This window comes from Sphaeramia orbicularis, chromosome 5 (assembly GCF_902148855.1).
Source record: "Sphaeramia orbicularis chromosome 5, fSphaOr1.1, whole genome shotgun sequence".
NCBI lineage: Eukaryota > Metazoa > Chordata > Actinopteri > Kurtiformes > Apogonidae > Sphaeramia > Sphaeramia orbicularis.
This window is the reverse complement of record NC_043961.1, coordinates 36,639,609-36,659,165: the sequence shown is the minus strand read 5'-3', so window position 1 is coordinate 36,659,165 and position 19,557 is coordinate 36,639,609. Positions and strand designations below refer to the sequence as shown.

Sequence of the window (19,557 nt, the reverse complement as noted above, 5' to 3'; positions counted from 1 at the left end):
TGAGGATTCACCACCAGTTTTGTTTGTTAAATAGGAAGAAAAATGTTTTAACAAATGATATGTGAAATAGACAAGACTGGGAAGCACTACAGATACTAATGAAGTGGCCACACAAGTTGCATTATGTGGCTGAAGGGCGAATGAACATCATCCAAACAATACAGTTAAAGAGACAATAGCATTTTGTGTGTACGTGACTTTAGTTTCACTTATAGAGTAATCAAAACTTTGTAAAAACCCAACCCTTTCTGTGGAATGCTCCAGGCGTGGGACTTTGAAGCCTAATAAAGTTTGTAAAACATTGAATCAGATGCATATTTCTAATGTTTAGTTTAACGCCATTTCATTTAATCTGTCTGCTCACACCCGTTAACATCTGTCCATTCGAGATCAGCGTGAGGCTCGGGTTCTATACACAGTGGCTGTACAAGATCAGCATGGGGGCCAGGGGTGCTTAGACCTTCTGTTGTTACCCTGAGGCAAGACTGTGACCTCTGACCCGGACACACAAAAACTCACACACACATTTACAAACACACGCCGACATAAATTCAAGGGAAAACATGTGCAAGCACGCAGATGATAAAGACCTGAGTGTACAAATGGGCTTGTGTATTTATTCACATACTCACACACACTTATGCACATGTGCGGACACACAACAGACGACAGAAGGCAGAGCAACAACTGTGTAAACTATGGATCAACATACTGGCTGCAGCCTGTCTAACAACATCTACTGTGACTATTACGCTAATAAAACGGAGCTAAAGCGCCTGTTCCAGAAAATGCCCCTTTCACACCTCACTCAGTTTCTCCTCTCAGATGCACAGATAAAAAACAGCAGCTGAGAATGAGGTGATGGAGCTGTGAATCATCATGTTCTTGAACATCTCAACTGTGATGCCCTCACTATTCTCCTGCTCTGTACAGGACAGAAAATGGGCAGACAACGCATAATAAACCTCAAAGAGAGAGAGACAGAAACAGCTGCCAGTCCAGGCAAAAACCCCTTTGGGAGGTTATGGTTCACTGCCCACGGATGTGACTCAACTTCCTGCTGAAAGATGACTTCAGTGACACCTCATGGAGACTGTAGTATATTTAGTGAAATACAACATATTTAACAAAAAATATAGAACTTCAGCAACACACTGACAGTACATAAAAACAGAAAAACACATAATATGCTTTCTTTGAATAGAGGACAATGGTAACCCCATCCTCGCTTCACATGCATCTTTAACAACCCTGAGCCCACCACCTGACCCACTACTGATCAATAAGTGGGTGGCCATTTCCAGGCAGGGATGGGGTAATGATTGGCCCTCAGGTTCCAAAGTGTAAAGAGGACACAACCCTACACCATCTTCCCTGGTTCCTCTTTATCTACTACTTACTTATCCTCCATTATCCACTCATTGATCTATTGATTTGTCTTTTTTTATTTGTGATTCTCAAGATCCACTTTATTTAAGAGATTTTTATTTTTGCCTTGCTTTGGTTGTTAATGTTAGTCATGTAGATGAACCCTTTACCTCTCTGAGGTTATAACATGCAGCATTCAGTCTAAGGTTATTTTCAGACACCAGGCAAAAGTGGCCAAAATCAGATTTTTTTTGCCCATATGTGAGCTGTTTTCTGATCTATTAAAGACAGTTTGAACAGCACAAATAACATTTTTTTCAAATCTGACCCAGGCCACTTACATATGTGGTCCTAAATCCAATATGTATCCAATATTTTGCAATGCGACTTCAGTCTGAACAGCCAGGTTGCATCTATCCGATCTGTACATCATTGAAATGTGATAAACGTCACAATTCCACGTCCCAGGAGGAGGAGGGGCATGAAAATATATTTACATCCATAAACACAGTGCGTGCCTGCATGGTCACGTATTACGTCAGGACCTCTTTAGCGCATGCGGGTCACTTCAGGGTTGCATTCAGTTCATACTCAGAACTGATAGAAGTCCCATTTAATGTGTAATATGAACAAGTACACAAAAAAATTAGATTTCACAAAAAAATCCAAATTGTGCATGAAGACCTGCTGTCTGAATGTAGCCTAAAGGAAACACACTGGACAGATCTCACAAACAGACAAAGAAACACTATCATTAAGTGACAAAATGACTTTTCATTTTTAGGTCACCTGATCTGCATGTCTGTGGACTGTGAGTGGACAGTGTCTGTTTATTATATGATATGGATGAAAATATGTTATCACTGTCAATAGTGAAGACTCAGGTCCATATGGACAGGAAAAGTAAAAAAAAAAAAAAAAAAAAAAAAGAAAAAAGGGTTAAGATATGCTTTTTTTTTTTTTTTTTTTTTTTAAAGAATCTTGGATAGGCTATGTTTCTGGGAAATTAGTATAATTGAATATAATGTCCCCTATACAGAAATCTAGGGAAAAAAAACAATAAAATTGAGAAACACAGGCAGTAAAGAGAAGGAAAGAATAAAGGTAGAAAAAAAATTAGGGGAGGTAACAAAGGAAAGAGATGAACACTTCACTTAATGACAACATTTAGATTGAGGACAGTGACTACTGACTACTTCTTTATCATTCAGGTCACATCAGCCCCTAAACAGCCTCCTCTCCACAGTGCAGTCAGAACTTTACAAGACAAATGGGCACACTGTCAGGTTGACAAACAAGGTCCCTTAATGGTACTATTGTGCTTCTGAAGGATCAACTCAGTGTCTATTTCTATTGACTTTACTTGGATGAAAAACGCTTTAAAAATGGGAATATGTCAGCTGTTGGTGATGAAAACATAATAGGTTGAAGATGCACCAAACAATGAGTGAAGGTTTAGTTACAATGAACATCCTCTGTTAAATATACTCTACTGTACACTGCATTGCCCTAAAGAAACATAATTCTCAACATCATAGCAGGGGATCATCTGTACAAGCTTTACATCTGTGAAATATGAGCTGATGTTATTTGCTTTGCTCGGAGCATTGTCATTTCAGTGGGGTTTTTTTAACCCATGAAGACCCAAACCTCTACTGTTAAACCAAAGCATCTACTGATCTAAACTGTTTAATAACTGTTAATCCACTAATCCTATCAATACATATAAATAATTGTTGTAAAATACAGTTTGTCATTTTTTCATGGTCATCAGATATGATCCATTTGGACGTTCAGAGGCTCTGTAGTGAATGTGGAGACATGTCATCTTCTACAACATTGATTCACCAGTAAAACCCAAGCAGTTTGATGAATAACAGTGGATGGAGGCACTTGGTTTATGTTCAGTTAATGATATCTTTGCTGCAAATGGAAAAAATGTTTTGACATACAGTAATAACCTTTGAATTAACCCTGAGTTTTTATAAATATCTAAATCCAATATAGGAAATTAAATATAGGAAAATATATGATTTAAAGTGGAAAATGCAAAATATAGAGGATAATATTATAATAAAGGGTGATAAATCACTTAAGAAAAGGTTAAATAGAGAGAAAAATTCATCTGGGAACTGCCACTGAAGTAGCACTGGGTCTTATGGGTTAAAGCTGATATAAGATACAAGTATTAAGACTGGGGTTGTGAGCAAAGGTGTTAAAAATAGAGGAGTTCAAAAATATAATTTATGAATCTATTACAAGAATTAAAAAAAAAAAAACATGACATTTGCAAAGGATGGCTTCTCTGATCAACAAATCTTTCATTACACACAACAAAAACCCTGCTTATCTATTACAATATCCTGTTGTTCTTCTTGTTTTCTTCAGTATCAGCTCTGGATCAGTACAGTGGAGCTGCTCTCAGGTGATTGATTAAACTGCGTCATTCAGAGTTAACAGTCTTCAAATGCACATGCACTCACACGAGCATGGACACACACACATATTTAATCAAAAGCAGGGCCTGCCATGATTTATTCATCCCCGCAGTTCGAGTCACCATCAGTCCCTCTACCCCACCCCCACATACATATCATCCAATATTCAGAGGCTATTGAAGTCACCTCAAGCTGTGCTTTTTATCAGATACTTGTGAAAGGAGGTAAATACTGTAATGACACCTGAGACATTTGCACCATAGATGATGATAGTACATACGATAATGCAACAAAAACAGATTCTCGTATGGCACAGGATTTTATCTGCTAAGTATCTGTGAGGTGCAGATGCGGAATCAGCTCCTGTTCTTCTTTCATTGCCAAAGTGAGCATTTTTTTTATGCATCTCTATCAGATCTAAGTTGTATGTTTCCTCCTGACTCTGCAGAATGTCCCTCTCCCTCCAGTGAGCACGTGGTCTGCAGAGCAATATTTCTGAAAGCTTTGGCCCAGGCAGCGCTGCTTCCCACCGAGCTTTTGTCTGCACTAGCAGGCCAGTGGAGGAATGAGAGAATGTTAAATAGACAGAGAGTAAGTGGGTGGTAGTAAAGAGCATTAATCGTGTGTTTGTGTGAGTGGTGTGTGTGTGACTGTGCGTGTGAGATTGTAAAACTCATGCTATATACCCTTTTGCTCTTCCTGATCTCTCATATAAATAAGCGCTGCAAAAGGTTGAGTTCCTACATTTATAAGGCTTTCACATGAATGGCATCTGGGAGATTTAGCAACAAGAGTTACTGTGGGACAAACTAAAACGAAGAGTGAAGGAGAGGGAGAAAAATCATGAATTGAATTAGAGAGGGAAGAGGGGAAGGTTCATTCTCAAGTCTTAAGCCGAGGCTTTAAAGCTGCTTTCATTTGGCTATTTTAATGCAAATTAGGCCCCAGAAATTTTCTTTGTGGTGTTTAATGTGTGTAGGACTTATGCTGGACCTTACTTAAACATACATTTCTGTATCTAAAGGAGGAGCACATATTTTATTTGACTTTGTGACTGCATCAACCCACATATTACTGTTAAATAAGCAAAAGAGTTCATCATGAATTGAAAACACAAATAAATGCAGCCACTAAACGCATTTTGACTTCTCCTGTTCTCTCTGTAACCTTTTGAGGGTCATCCAAAAATCAACTTCCATGCCTCCACTCTTGTCTTTAAGCTGTGTTAATCAAGCCTCCAGTTCAGTGAGAGGATTTGTTCAGCTTCAGAAAGCTCTCCTTAAGAACCTAGTCAGCCGGAGAAATGTCTGGAATTGGGTATTCCTCCTTAAAAAGACACCAAAGTAGATCCACAGTGAAGTAAAGTAGTGCAACCTGAGACTTTCTCCCTTGATTTTTTACAGCTATGCTGCCCATCTGAGTTATCAGCATGTGCTGCACCCAGAAATAGAAAATAAACACTGTTATTATTCATTTACCAAAGAGAAAACACACATGAGGACGAGGAAATTTCTGCCACCGCCTTCAACACAAAAGAAGGGGAGGCTTGCAATTGGCGAACTGAAGAAAAGCACAATAGATGTCTTTCAAGGCCAGACAGAGGTCCTTCAACAACAACAATAATACATGATTTGTGACCTCTATTGGAGCAGCCTCATCTCTTTGAAAGTAATCTAAAGCAGAACGTATGTTTGCACTTAATCCTGAGATCAATGTACAGAAATGACATCTAACTGTAAATCTGGATGCTTTCCAATGTGTTGGGTAAAGTCTAATTTACATGCCTCTGGCGGGACACTTCATGCTATATCATGCTGTCACAGATCTGATGTGTGACATATAGTATGAAATATGCAGTGTGTCTGAATGAGCTTATCCTGATCTGTATAGACTGTCAGCATGCACAGTTTCTTGTTTTTTGATATTGTACAATGCTGTCGGATATGTGGGAGCTGTTTTCAAAAAGATTGACAGCATTGGGATTAAGCCGAGGGGGCTTCCTGTCTTCACCAGGCAGTGAACTATTAGCGGACACACTTCTCATAGCAGTATAAATAGCAGACACACACATAACTCAGACTCAAATACCCCCTCATCTCATCCCCTCGTCTGGCATCAGCAGCAGCAGGAGAAGACCCCTAAGACCGCTTTGAGGCCTCGCTGCAGGACAACAATCAACAGAGATAATAATATGGAAACTTTTCCGAGGTTCTCCTCTGAGTGTGGCATACTTTTACTCTTACTTCCTCCCAACATGCCAGCGACTAAGATCTTCTTACAGCACATCAGTCATTATGGGCTCCTTGTGTCACATGGGTTGACCTTTGCCTTGGCCTTTGCTTCCGTACTGAAAAGAGACTGTAGGTTTTCAGACAGGCATGAGTCTGTATTAAAGATTACAAAGATTCATTTCATAAACCTGACAGCTGTGAAGTTGAATTACAGCGCCCTGAAACAGAAATGACTCTAAAACTCTGCAACTCTCAAACTAAAGAAGATGCAACTTACTGAGGGTGACAGTGTGACTAATTCTCTCTCAAGAAGCACTTTTATGTTATATGTGGTGTGATGATACAGTCATGAGTAAGCACACACTGAGGATCAAAGTGGTAATATCATTTTCAATACTGAATGAGTTGACATAACAGACAATGGGGGAAAAACAGTACGGCTACTGGTGACAGTAACCCAAGCCTTTTTTTAACACAAAGAAATGATGTGTCACTAGCTTCTAATTACAAGTTTCAGGCAAATTATTTCAAAACAGTACATCAGAAGAGCAGCCTTTTGCAGAGATTGTAAAAGAACCACCTTGGAAACCAGACTCCCAGAACTGAACTGCAGCAGCACAGAGAGGGCACTATCATAACACTTAATGGAAATGTATTATTCAGACTGGAAACATAATGGCTGTCTGAAGAATGCACTTCTCTGCCTGAAAGTGCGCAAATGTCATGCCGAAAAAGCTGGAAGAAGGATGAAATCACTATAAAGTCATCTATGCATAAGCTGGTGTGATGTCAGAGTGTACTGGCACCAGCATTATTCATCCCACGCATTTCCAGTAGAGTTCCTATCAGCAGATTTAGTGCATTGGCTCCCTTCTGGCAGGTGACTCTGATGTAGCATAAGCATTTTCTCTGGAGGTGCTCCATCTGATGCACTTTGATACGGAGTATAGCAGCAACAGCGAGTGATACAATTCAGTTGTGCTCATAAGTTTACATACCCTGACAGAATGCACATGGGACGGTCTTGGATGTTCCGACATGACAATGACCCAAAACACAAGGCCAAGTTGACCTGTCATTAGCTACAGCAGAAAAAAGTGAAGGTGAAGGAGTGACCATCTCAGTCTCCTGACCTCTGTATCAATGAGCCACTTTGGGGAGGTCTCAAACATGCAGTTCATGCAAGAAAACCTAAAATCTTAAAGGAACTGAAGGTGTTTTGCCAAAAAGAATGGGCAGCTTTACCATATGAGAAAATTAAGTGCCTCATCTACAACTACCACAAAAGACTTCCAGCTGTCATTGATGTTAAATGGACCAATACAGAAGATAAAGAACTAGGGTATGTCAACTTATGATCAGGGTCATTTGGATAGTTTCTGTTGTCAGTATGATTCAAAAAGAAAACACACATTTGTTTGATAATAAATGGCTTCATCCAACCACTAGCCACGAGAGAAAGAAAAGTTTTTGTAATATCATTCATATTCTCTGAAAATGGTAAAAGAATCACAAATTCCACCAGGGTATGTAAACTTCTGAGCACAACTGTACGTGGCGTTTTTAGAATATGTTCCAGGAATGCCACTGGACTATGAGCAGCAGTACGTTTCAGAGGGGTGACACGCTGTCCTGGTTCTCCAACCGTCTGTGTTTCTAATGCTGATGTCATTCCCCTGGTCTTAACAGGCGACAGGACGACTCCAGCGTGGGTAAACTGAGGAGCCAACGGTAAATATGGAGCTGCATGACAGGGATATGTAGTGGATTCATTCTAAATGATATACATTAAATAAATGTCATTACATATCTATGTGCAGATATGTGTATTCCTGTTGCTCTTATGCTGCATGGTTTTTAAAACTTATAAATGTGTACAGGCACTATGAGGACCGCAACCAACTTAACTGAAAAGGAATGTACCATCCAGGCAGTACATGAAGGTAAAAACTAAACTCTTAGCTCACTCATGGAAGTAAAATCTGTAACTAACCACTGACTTCAAAGGGAAACTAAAAGGTAAAATCAGGCCACCTTATATCTGTAGTCATGCAGTATTTCCAAAGATTTACAGACAGATCTACTTTCATAATTTATGTATGCCCTTTGGAGGTTGGGAACAGGGCTTATGAGTATTCCAGTCACACTGAAAGATGCATCAAAACAGCTGTTGGCAAACAGCAGATCAGAGAACAAACAAAGTCACATAGGCAAGTTAACACACATATGCATATCTCATCCATGAACACAGACCAGTACACCACAGGTCACTTACTATCTCCATTCTGACAGTGTGAAGTGCTGAATAATGTTGATCAGACCTTCTCCAAAAACCCCTTTATCATTACCTGTCTGCCTGAACACCATCCTACTCTCACTTTCCATAAATCATGCTGTAATAATTGAACTCACTTTGCTCCTGGTTAATGTGTCCCATAAATATGATTAAACTACATGTGGTTAGCAATGATTTAGCAAATCTGAGGAATGCAGGATAAAAAGCTCAAGTTTTTAAGCCTCTATGGTAGTAATATGTTGCTCTTTTTTAGTGGAATATGCTTTTGATGATCGGGTGTAGGTACCAGATATTTCATAATTAAATTGAATATGTAAAAGGTCAAGATTAAACAGGACAAGCTCAGTGCCGCATTCAGTCACTCACCAGCTTTGAGGCTTTGGTGTAAGCTGCTGATGAAGTGCTAGAGAAAAACCAAAAAAGGTGCCATGTCTCCAAACTTATGCAGTGTGTGAGTAGTATCCAGGTTAAACCCCAGACCTGGTTTAAAAGAGTCAGGAAAAGCCCAGAATACAGTAGTCCGATGAAAAGAAGAACAAGATAAGAGGGAGATAGAGTTCCCGTGTCCCATCTGGGCTGCCATAGCAGGGTGCAGGTCCTACAGCAGAGCAAGTTCAATTCAAGAAGACTCTTTTTTTTCTAGCTCCCAAGGGTGCAGTGATTGAGCTAAAAGGAAGGAATAAAAGGCAAATCCTGTGTGAGTGTCCTCTTTTTTTCCTCTTGTCTCTGGCCTCAGTGGATGCTTCCCTTGTTTCCAGTCATTCCCTCTGCCTCGCTGTCCTGTGCTGGCTCTCCGTTTGCTGCTGTCAGTCTGGAGAGCAGGCTGTGAAAATGTGGTCGTGGTGGCTTACTATGTGAGTGTGTTTCTCTCAATACATGTGCGCCTCCCCCTCCTCTATGCTCAGAGGGAGACAGAGGACAAGTGCCTTGAATAGCCCGCTCCCTCCCCCCCCCCCCCCCCCTTTCAGTCCCTCCACCCAGCCCCCCCCCCCCACTCCCACCCACCCCTCTCTCCATCTCCTCCTCCCCTCTCTCAGCTGACATCAACACTCAAGGGACTGCTGCCAAATACCAGGCAAGGTTGTCAAGATACTTGGAGGCTATTGAATAGAGAGAGAGGGTGAAAAGACACCAGACTGTTTTATCTGTTGAGTTCACACGGTCTAAACTGCTTTTTTTTTTCTCTGGACACTTGTTGGTGCAGGTGCATGTAGGTCTTAAACACATAATAGGGAATAAAAAAAGAAAAAAAAAACTCTTGCAAGTTAAAAAGCCACACACATGGAAATCTAAAGACTAAGCTTGAAGCATCAGACTTCATGTGGCAGTGATCTGGAAGAATCTGGGAGACAAAAGAAGTCTAAATGTGCACAGTGACCCAGGAAACTTTATTACTGACCCTTTGCTACTCAGAAAAGGGATAGTGGGAGAGATGTATGTGCAGTGACAGAGCAATGTTAACATAGACATAATTAGAAAAATTGCTGTTTTTTCTCATGCAATTCCATTCAATCATTTCTTATTGTCTGTTAACATCCATGTTTTCCTCATGCCAATATCTCAGATGAACAACGTCAGCCTTTCTCAGTTATGCTTTCGCTGCATTGTCTCCCTGATGCGTGAGTTCACCAACAGCTGCTCTGTTTTAACCATCTGATTTCTGTCTCTCTTGACTCAATCTGCGTGCAGCTGTCAGTGTGTCACCTCAACTGTTCACCGCAATAAACCTCACATACGTTCAACAGTTGCATGCCAGTGACTCAACCAGATGAAATGCTTGATGGATAGGGTTTAAGGGAGGACATCATCCCTGCATTTTCAATGACTTAGGAGGGGTGGTTGTGATTTATGTACCTTGAAAAAGTGTGTCCAACAGATGACAAAAGAGACTTCATGAAATGTAATCGTCTATGAGGATTAATACTGACCTGAGATTAGTGTCTCTGGGCACCAGCATCAGTGTCCACAAACGTCTATGAATGAGGATAATTTTGTTTCATGTGATCAGTCGGGAATTATTAAATAATAAGACTTCATGTGGTACAAGAAGACCTGGTATCTACAGTGTGGAGATAACCTCAGTGCACGATGAATTTGCTTCATTAAAGTATCTAATCTTTATATCTGTTTGAGAACTGTCATGATTTTTTTTTAATCTTTTCTGTATTTTCATCTTTTCAGTATATAAACACCTTTAAAATATTTGGAAGAAGCAATACCATGCTAAATTAATATAATATATAAGTAAATATTTATAAATAAATTAATTAAGTATCTAATCTTTATATCAGTTTGAGAACTGTCATGATTTTTTTTTATCTTTTCAGTACTTTCATCTTTTCAGTATATATACACCTTTAAAATATTTGGAAAAAGCAATACCATGCTAAATTAATATAATATATAAGTAAATATATATTATAATATATATAAGTAAATATAATGCATTTACTTAATAAAGCAGGATAAATGAACTTTCAACACATATAAAGTGGAATTAAACATGTAGAAGTCGTTTATTGATGCAATTTTACATAATTTCAACTGACAGAAAATAAATAAATAAATTGATTTTAATAATTCAAGAACAATGAGATGTATGTAAAGTCATTAATTTTAATCATTTTTTGTTTGTCTTTTTAAATATATATATATATATTTTTTATATATATATTATATTTTTTATAGCAGTTGGCGGTTCTGTCTGTCTTTTCTGTCTGTCTGGTGAACAATATCAATATTCTATTGAGTAGAAGAATACACATGAATAAAATTTGGGCATCATTATTATGACAAAACAATAACACACAGTGTTAATAACTAGATTAAAATTTCTAAAAAATAAATAAATTAATTAATGTATTCAAATTATTTAATTAGCCTGACAAAGTTATACCTAGAGGTGTAACAGATGTAAAATCGAGACTAATACAAATCAACGCAAAAACATTTTTTGACAAATATATAACAAGTGTGAATCTTGAAATTAATTTTAATTACATTAATGTCAACATATTTCCGTAAATGGAAATCAGAAGTTCAGTTTTTGCACCTTAACAGGAAATGTTTTACCACATGTTCTGATTAATGGAAGATATAAACTTATAAATAATGATGGAAACTTTTTATAAACTTATCAGCAATAACAAAACAGACTTAAAATAACCTAAGTATGAATTATGTTGCTGCATCTGTTTGTGTTTCCAAATATGTGGGAAAGTTCGGCATGTCTGTATCTCTTTGGAGCATCTTGGCCGGGGAGTGTGTGCTTGTGTCAGCAGCTGCTCCCACACAAGGCTCTCTGCAGAATCCTGAATTATTATCTAAATCCTGATCAAAAGCCTGGTTTCCGATCTGATACCCAATAATATAATGTGTCCCTTGTCTGCTGTACATTTAGGAGGCTGTTTAGATTTGATATAAGTACCAAGAGTCTATGGGAGAAGCAGAAGAAAGGGAAAATGAACAAGGAATGGTGTGGGATGTCAAGAAAATGCTGAAAACATCTTAATGGCAGCTTGGGCTTGAGGCCAGATGTGAATGCCTTCAGAGAGAACAAAGAACAGTCAGAGAAAAGGATGGAAGAAAGAAAAAGCAAAGGAGAAAGTGGAGAGGATTGTTTTCAGTAGTAATGGCTGGATGTAAAGATTATGTGCCTCATTGTCCATGACGCTGGGAGTTTCAGACCCGTCCTCATTAGCAGTCGGAGCCACACTTCAAGGATAGAGCTTATTTTAGATGGCAGGCAGCGGTGTATGGACAGGGTCATTTTTCCTGTTTTAGCCCCCCTCTGAGATAGCCACAGTCAGCACTATTACTGTATTGATTAATGGAGAGAGCGGGATGCTGTACAAGGGAGTGGTTCTGCTTATTATTGGATTAAATGCAAGCATGGCCACTTACGCTGCACACAGTCCCTGAGGAAGGGCTAAACTTCATGTGGTCAGTTTCAGATACGTGGTTAATAAACATTTATAACATTACTAAAAAACTAATTTAAATTCAGCGGTGTTATTACAATAAGCAGCCTGGATTTCCACGGTAGCTGATAATTATTTTCTTTTTTTTTAAAATTGTTTATAGAGTCTCAAACATTTACTCTCCAAAACCTTCTGCACTTCATTATGATATGAAGAACATGAGAATTTGATGAATATATTAACCCATAAAGACCCAAACCGCCACTGACGACCAAAACCATCCACTGATCTAAACTGTTTAATACTTGTTGATCCCATTTGGACGTTCAGAGGCTCCGTAGTGAACATGGAAACATCGTCATCTTCTACATCATTGATTCACCAGTAAAACCCATGGAGTTTGACAAATGAAAGTGGATGGAGACACTTGTTTTGACATTCAGTTACTGACATGTTTTGCTAAAAAAAGTCACTTTTTCTTCATTATTCTCTGTTTTAATATCATAACCTTTGAACATCTACACCAGGGGTGTCAAACTCACTTTAGTCCAGGGGCCACATTCAGCTAAATTAGATCTGCAGTGGGCCGAACCAGTAAAATAATAACATGATAATATAGAAATAGTGTCAACTCCAAACTTTTCTCTACATGTAAGAGCGAAACAATTTAATTTACATTATGAAAAGGTTCACATCTACAAACTATCCTTTAAAACAATGTGAGTAACATTAACAAACTGAAAAATAAGTGTAATTTTAACAATATTCTGCCTCAGTTTATCATTTACACATTTACATTATAATATAAAAAATACACAAAACATTTAAAAACAGGCAGAATCTTGTTAAAATTGTACTTACTTCTCTTAAGACATTTCAGATTGTTCATATTTGTTCAGGTTATTAAAATTTTTTGCGAAATTATACTTTGTTTTAGTGTAAATACGTGAAAATATATACATTTACAAAGAGAAAAATTTGGAGTTGTCATTATTTATGTGTTATTATGATCATATTTTACTGAATCCCACCCACTTGAGATTGAATTGATCTGAATGTGGAACCTGAACTGAAAGGATTGTTAATATCTTAGTGTAATTTTTGTATTTCACAAATTCATCCCAAGGGCCGGACTGGACCCTTTGGCGGGCCAGATTTGGTCCCCAGGCCGCATGTTTGACACTTGTGATCTACACGATCAGTAAGTTAAATATAGGAAAATACATGGTTTATACTGAAAAAACTCAAAATAAAGAGGATAACATTACAATAAATGATGATGAATCACTTAAGAAAAGTTAGATATAGAGAAAAATTAATTTGGGAAGTGACACAAAAGTACTACTGGGTCTTTATGGGTTAAAATTAAGGCCCTCTTTACAATGAAGACAAACAATGAATCATCACAAAAGTACATTTTTGTTATTTTTTACCTGAAGGAGAAAAAATAATATCTGTCTGAAGCCATTCAAAGATGCCCATAAGGTTCTTACTCTGGTATAGCTCATCATTTTTTTACTTTATATATCAATAATTCAGTGTTTGATGCATTTATTAATCTTCACAACAGCAAAGAAAAAGAAGAGATTTTTAATATTTTTTCTGCGTGGTACTATGTACTAAACACAAAACTTGTTTATTGTGTATTTGAGGCAACATTGATTGAAATGAGGTTGAGGAAAAACAAAAAAGAAAGTAAAGCAGATGACAGGTTGGTCGATACAATATTAAAAAGCAAAGTTGCATGGTTTCTGTGTGCGGGCTGCACAGTTTTACAGATAAACCGAAGAATGACTTTGAGCCTACAACAATGATAGTAATATGTTAACATGTTAAAGTGCATTACTTTTTATTTCCAAATGTTCTTTATGTTTTCCTGACAAAACGACAGGACCCAATGCAGAGAAGCTACAGAGCCACATCTGGTCCATGGGTTACAGACGCCTGGCAGAAACAATGGTAATTAAACAATAAAAATTCAATAACAATAAACTATAAGAATCAAAGAAAAAAAAATCACATGCATATCTTTAATGTCTTGCATTTAAAACAATATCACAAATACACTGACTCTGTAGTGTAACCCAACTATTGGCCTTTTCTTAAAATAAAAATGGGTCAGAGGTGTCCTCTAGTGGCAGAATTTATTACACAGACAAGGAAGTACAGCAGAACTGAACAAAATTAGCTCTCACTCTTGAGTCAAAGCTTAATCAATTTGTAATTTTTTTTTTTTTTTTTTTTTTTTTTTTTACAAACAATATCATTCTGGTTGTATTGTATATGTTTTACTAATTATAGTACTCCTCTTACATTTAACATATTTAAATATGAATACCTAAAAGTACCAGTAAAAGTGCTTTTAAAACATGCACAGCGAAATAAGTGGTAATTACAATCATTGTATCCATGAAACAGCATTAGCACCAAAGAAATAGTACTTCAAGCAAATCCATTTCCCAAATGGAGTATGATAAAAAAAAAAAAAAATTCTAAACACAGAAATGATTTTATTGTAATTTCCAGAAAATGTGAATCCACATGTAATGGAATACACACCTCTTGTAGTCTTGTGGAGACAACGGTGGTCCAGCCATAGATTGAAAATATAGAGTTCTACCAAACTATTTGGATTTGGAGTCTGGTTTAGGGGTTTGGACAATATGCAGGGTTGTAGGGCAGCTGGATACGCTCATCTGTTGGTTGAGGGTGGACAGGGTACGGAGGCATCTGTCCATGATCCACTGGAGGTGATGAGCAGCTTGGATCAGCTACAAAGACGAAAATAGAAACAGAAAAACTGAGTTTTACTTCCCAGTCACATGAGGGGTTTTTTAAAAGGTACATGATATATGTGAGGACATTGGAATGATTCTATATATTAGGTGTAACACAGTTTGGATAACAACTGATTCAGTGCCTCTCTACTGTACCACACTATTTCCCATTAGCTCAATGGTAGAGTTAGCTGATGTCAACACATGACTGCTTTGTTACACAAAACAGAATCCAACACAAACTCCACTTAAACACATGCACACATATAAATGAACGCATCTTGCACCTTTAACAGAACTGATATGTTGTATTTCAATGGCAAAATTAAAAAAAAAAAAAAAAAAAACAACTAAAAGTATCATCCATGTTTCTAATAAATGCATTCATCAAAGATGTTACTGTATTGTGTTGCAGAGATGCACTGGAACAGTCACTGTGACCTCCAGAGTCATAAAAGGTTAATGCAATAACCTTCATACATTATTACAGTGACTGATACAGTCTGTGGATACATAGTGTTGATTTGTTAGTGTTTTTTACTCTGCCCCATGAAGGGGAGACAAGGAGTATTGTTTTTGTTTATTTGTTTGTTTCTTTGTTAACACTCTAGCAGCAAAACTTTTGAATTCATACCAAATTTGGTTTATATATTGCCAGTGACCCAAAATAGATCTCATTACATTTTGGGAACAGTAGGTCAAAGTTAAAATTTTTTATGAATTTTTTTTTTTTAATCTTTTTTTTTTCCCATTTACTTATAGTAGGTGAAATTTCAAATGTCTGAAACAGCAAAACTATTGGTTGAATTCATACCAAATGGGTTTATAGATTGCCAGTGACCCAGAATAGATGTAATTACATTTTGGGAAAAGTTGGTCAAAGTTCAAATTTTTTATGAATTTTTTTACATCTTTTTTTTCTCCCATTTACTTATAATGGGCGAGATTTCAAATGTCCTGTAAAAACATAGTTTTTTTTTTTTTTTTAAATTTACATCATACTTGGCACATACATAGAGGCATATGATATGCTGACATCAGCACATGCATAGACATGATGACATCAGCTGGATCGATGCCTAAATAAGCTACAATACGTGTGAGGGGTGGCGTTGTAGTGCCTGGCACCACTTGTTTGTTGTTTTTTTTGGTGTGTGTGGGGGGGGTACTGTTATTCAACTTCCTCTGCTGTTGATAGTTGGATTAATGTCTTAAATTGATACTGCAGGTGAGTCCTGTTACAAAGTGGTTAAAAACAAACTCACTAGCTTCCAGGTATGATGGCGGTGCTGTTGGGAAGGACATGGTGCTCCCAGGTTGTAGAGGTACAGACTGGTAGCCTGGGTATGAGGGCTGATACTGAGCAGGGGGAACTGAAGCAGGAACGTGGATTACAGTGGTGGTGTTTACCGTATCTAAAAAAAGAAGCATTGAATAAGTTTAGTCAGTATATTGTCAATCAGATTGTCATCCGACTTTGTGATTGTATTGAACACCCAATGATAAACTGCAGTCATTATAAAAAGTCCATCCTACTTCGTTGTCTTCTTTTACGCCACTTGTAACATAAGCAGCATGGAACCACACAGCAGATGATCACCAACACAATGAGCAGCAACAGGAGGACAGCTCCAATGATGGCACCTGTAAGTGTGCCGATGTTCTTTGACTTCATTTTTGCATTACTGGAAAAAAAACAAATGTTAAATTTCAGTTTAATGATCAGATCAGCGGTATTATAATTCTTTACACATTCTGGCAGTTAGATTTTTTTTCCATATTGTTCATTTACCTCATAGCATAATTACTTGAGTCATATTTCTGACCAAATTGTGATATCTGCATAAATAACTCTCCAAACACTGCTTCATTTTGCATCATTGGCTGTACCCTGATAAAAATATGACTTAGGCAATAATGCTATGAGGTCTAATGATATTGGTCCATTATATATGTTTATTCTGTTGTCATGGAATATTAAAAAATATATATAGTTTCATCTCAGATATGATGATGGCTTTGATTAATATGAGGTTTGCTTGGACTCATAACATGAAGAGGTGTTTAGTATATATGAAATTGTTGCTGAAAGTAAGATTTTTATTTCTTAATCTACAATGTAAGAGAAAAAAAAGAGAAATGAGAAATAAATAGCTAACTCAACACTTAAGTACGGTGTCATTTTAAAACAAAATATTAATAGTATTAACTCATAAAGGCCCAGTGGTATTTTGCGGCAGTTCCTGAATGATTTTTTTCTCTAGATTTAACCTTTATTAAATGGATTATCACCATTTATTACAGTATTATCCTCTGAATTCTGTGTTTTTTTTCCCAGTGAAAATAATTTATTTTCCTATATTTAATTTACTGATCATGTAGATGTTCATTAAAGCACCAGAGTAAAGTTGAGGATTATTATATCAAAAATTGCATAAAAAATTGACTTTTTCAGTATAATCTGAACATAAACCAAGTGTCTCCATCCACTGTCACTGACTCAACTCCATGGGTTTTACGGGTGAATCAATGTTGTAGAAGATGACGGTGTTTCCATGTTCACTATGGAGAATCTGAAAGTCCAAATGGGTCATATCTGATTACCATGAAAAGATGACGAACTGCATTTTACACCAATTATTTACATGAATTGATACAGTTAGTAGATCACCGTGTATTAAACATTTCACAACAGTAGATAATTTTGGTCACTGGTGGCTGTTTGCGTCTTTATGGGTTAAGTGTTGTCTTATGAAGTTATAAGTTTTAAAATGAATGGTGTATACACTGAGGCTGTATCTTGTCTTAATACACTCAGTACAGTGCTTCCTAAAGCCTCTACTGTTGCCAATAATATTGAAATGAAATATTTTTACCTCTTCTTATAAAACAATTGTGATAATGTGATTCATTCTTGGTAGATAAAGGGTAACTGGGACTCAGTATGTAATCATTTCACCAGATCAAAGTTGATTACTGATGTTTTTAAATAAGAATAAAAAGAGGAATGTGTCTAAAACAAAATTATTCCAACTTTATGGGCGACAGAGTACATCCTTTGTCAACAACATTATAGTCCTTCACCACCTAACTACTAAAGTTGTAGTTTTATCTGTGATATGATAGGCAGTTTATTAAAATATCCACACCTTACAGAACATAAAGACTGGTTTCTCCGTACCGGTTTATCCAGAATTCAACAATACAATGACCCTCTCTTTAAAACTGAAATGACTCAGAGGTGAGATAGCAAGAGAGCTGATGCCACTGTTTAAAACGTCTTATAACAGAATGGTTATTATTATGATTATAATAAGGTTTTTTTAGTATGGAGACAGAAATCCAATAGAGGAGCACACCTTTCAGGGCACCGCTCTTGTTGTTCTTGGGTAAGGAGGAGATAGTTGTCATCACAGCAGTATCTGACTTTGCAGCTTCCACAGCAGTGATTCCAGCCACACTTAACAGATTCTACGTAGTTGCCATCAGCGTCCCAAAAACCTTTAGTCATTAGCTGTTTAACATAAGGAGAACACAGAGTGAGACTTGATTTAATGGCAGATTCAGAGTCCAGCAGCTACAAATAAGCACTTTTTTTAATACAAATACATGCATGCATAACCCTCAAACAAACACATACATAAATTAATGGAAAAAAATAATAAGTCCCTCTCAGGTTAAGGTTGAACATGTAAATATGATACCTGATCATCACTGGACCACTTATATACGCTATGCTGACTGGATAATCTTGGTCTCACTTTACACCTGACATGTGACTGAGGAAGCAACAGAAACCTGTAGAATAAATACCAAAGTTAAACTCACCCCACACCACCGGTAACAGAACCATACACAAGAGACACACACAGGACAAAACCTTCGACTCCATGCTTACGCTGATCCAAAGCAAAGAGCTCTCTGACTCTGGTGTAAGAAAACCGTTTTAACCTGTCTATCTGTCTGTCCCACCCTAAAGCAAGTAACCCGACTACATTCCACACCTCATGTGAAAGACTTTCTACAGTGTCATTTGTGATTAAAGCACCAGACGTCACTACATTAGTCTTTTCTCTCTTAATTTTTCTGTGAGTTAATGCGAGTGATTATTTTTTCACCATTTATTAATCAGAAATAGTCACTGCAACAGGATGATTTCATTATGTATTTACTTGCAGAGGCTTATTTAAAATAATGTAGGTTGTTTGGACACATTTTAGCCAACTGACTTTATGGAGAACATAGTATAAAGTGGAATCTCCGACTAAGGACTGCAGTCAAACCAGCCCTGATTCTCCTCTGCATGGTCGAGCCAGCCCCCAGTGTTTTCATGTGCTTTATTTATCTGATAATTACTGTAAAGAACAAACACTATGAATTACTTTTACTGAGTACTTTTGGAATAATTATACTCAAAAATCCCTTCCAGGCTACAAAAGTGTCTTTGTTTTCATCTGAAATAGTATTAAATACCAAATTCAATGATGAATAAAATAAGTACCTCATGAATCAAGTATATTTGGAAGT

General features: G+C 37.2%; 2 protein-coding genes across 2 annotated transcripts in view; both read right to left on the bottom strand.

Moving 5' to 3' along the window:
* Positions 1 to 9,171, bottom strand: part of itga7 (integrin, alpha 7) — a 47,894-nt gene extending 38,723 nt beyond the window's left edge. Inside the window, 2 exon segments of the mRNA XM_030135427.1 lie at positions 8,700 to 8,763; positions 8,766 to 9,171. Coding sequence (XP_029991287.1) covers positions 8,700 to 8,763; positions 8,766 to 8,916 — 215 coding nt within the window. The 5' untranslated portion in view covers positions 8,917 to 9,171.
* Positions 9,172 to 14,378: 5,207 nt separating this feature from the next.
* Positions 14,379 to 18,974, bottom strand: LOC115420177 (protein shisa-5-like). The gene is made up of 5 exons (XM_030135428.1): positions 18,859 to 18,974; positions 18,390 to 18,544; positions 16,567 to 16,715; positions 16,296 to 16,445; positions 14,379 to 15,024 (listed from the first exon to the last, which is right to left on the bottom strand). Exons 2-5 carry the CDS (start codon positions 18,539 to 18,541, stop codon positions 14,900 to 14,902), a joined length of 576 nt encoding a protein of 191 aa, XP_029991288.1. The 5' UTR covers positions 18,542 to 18,544; positions 18,859 to 18,974; the 3' UTR covers positions 14,379 to 14,899.
* Between the last annotated feature and the right edge of the window lie 583 nt (positions 18,975 to 19,557).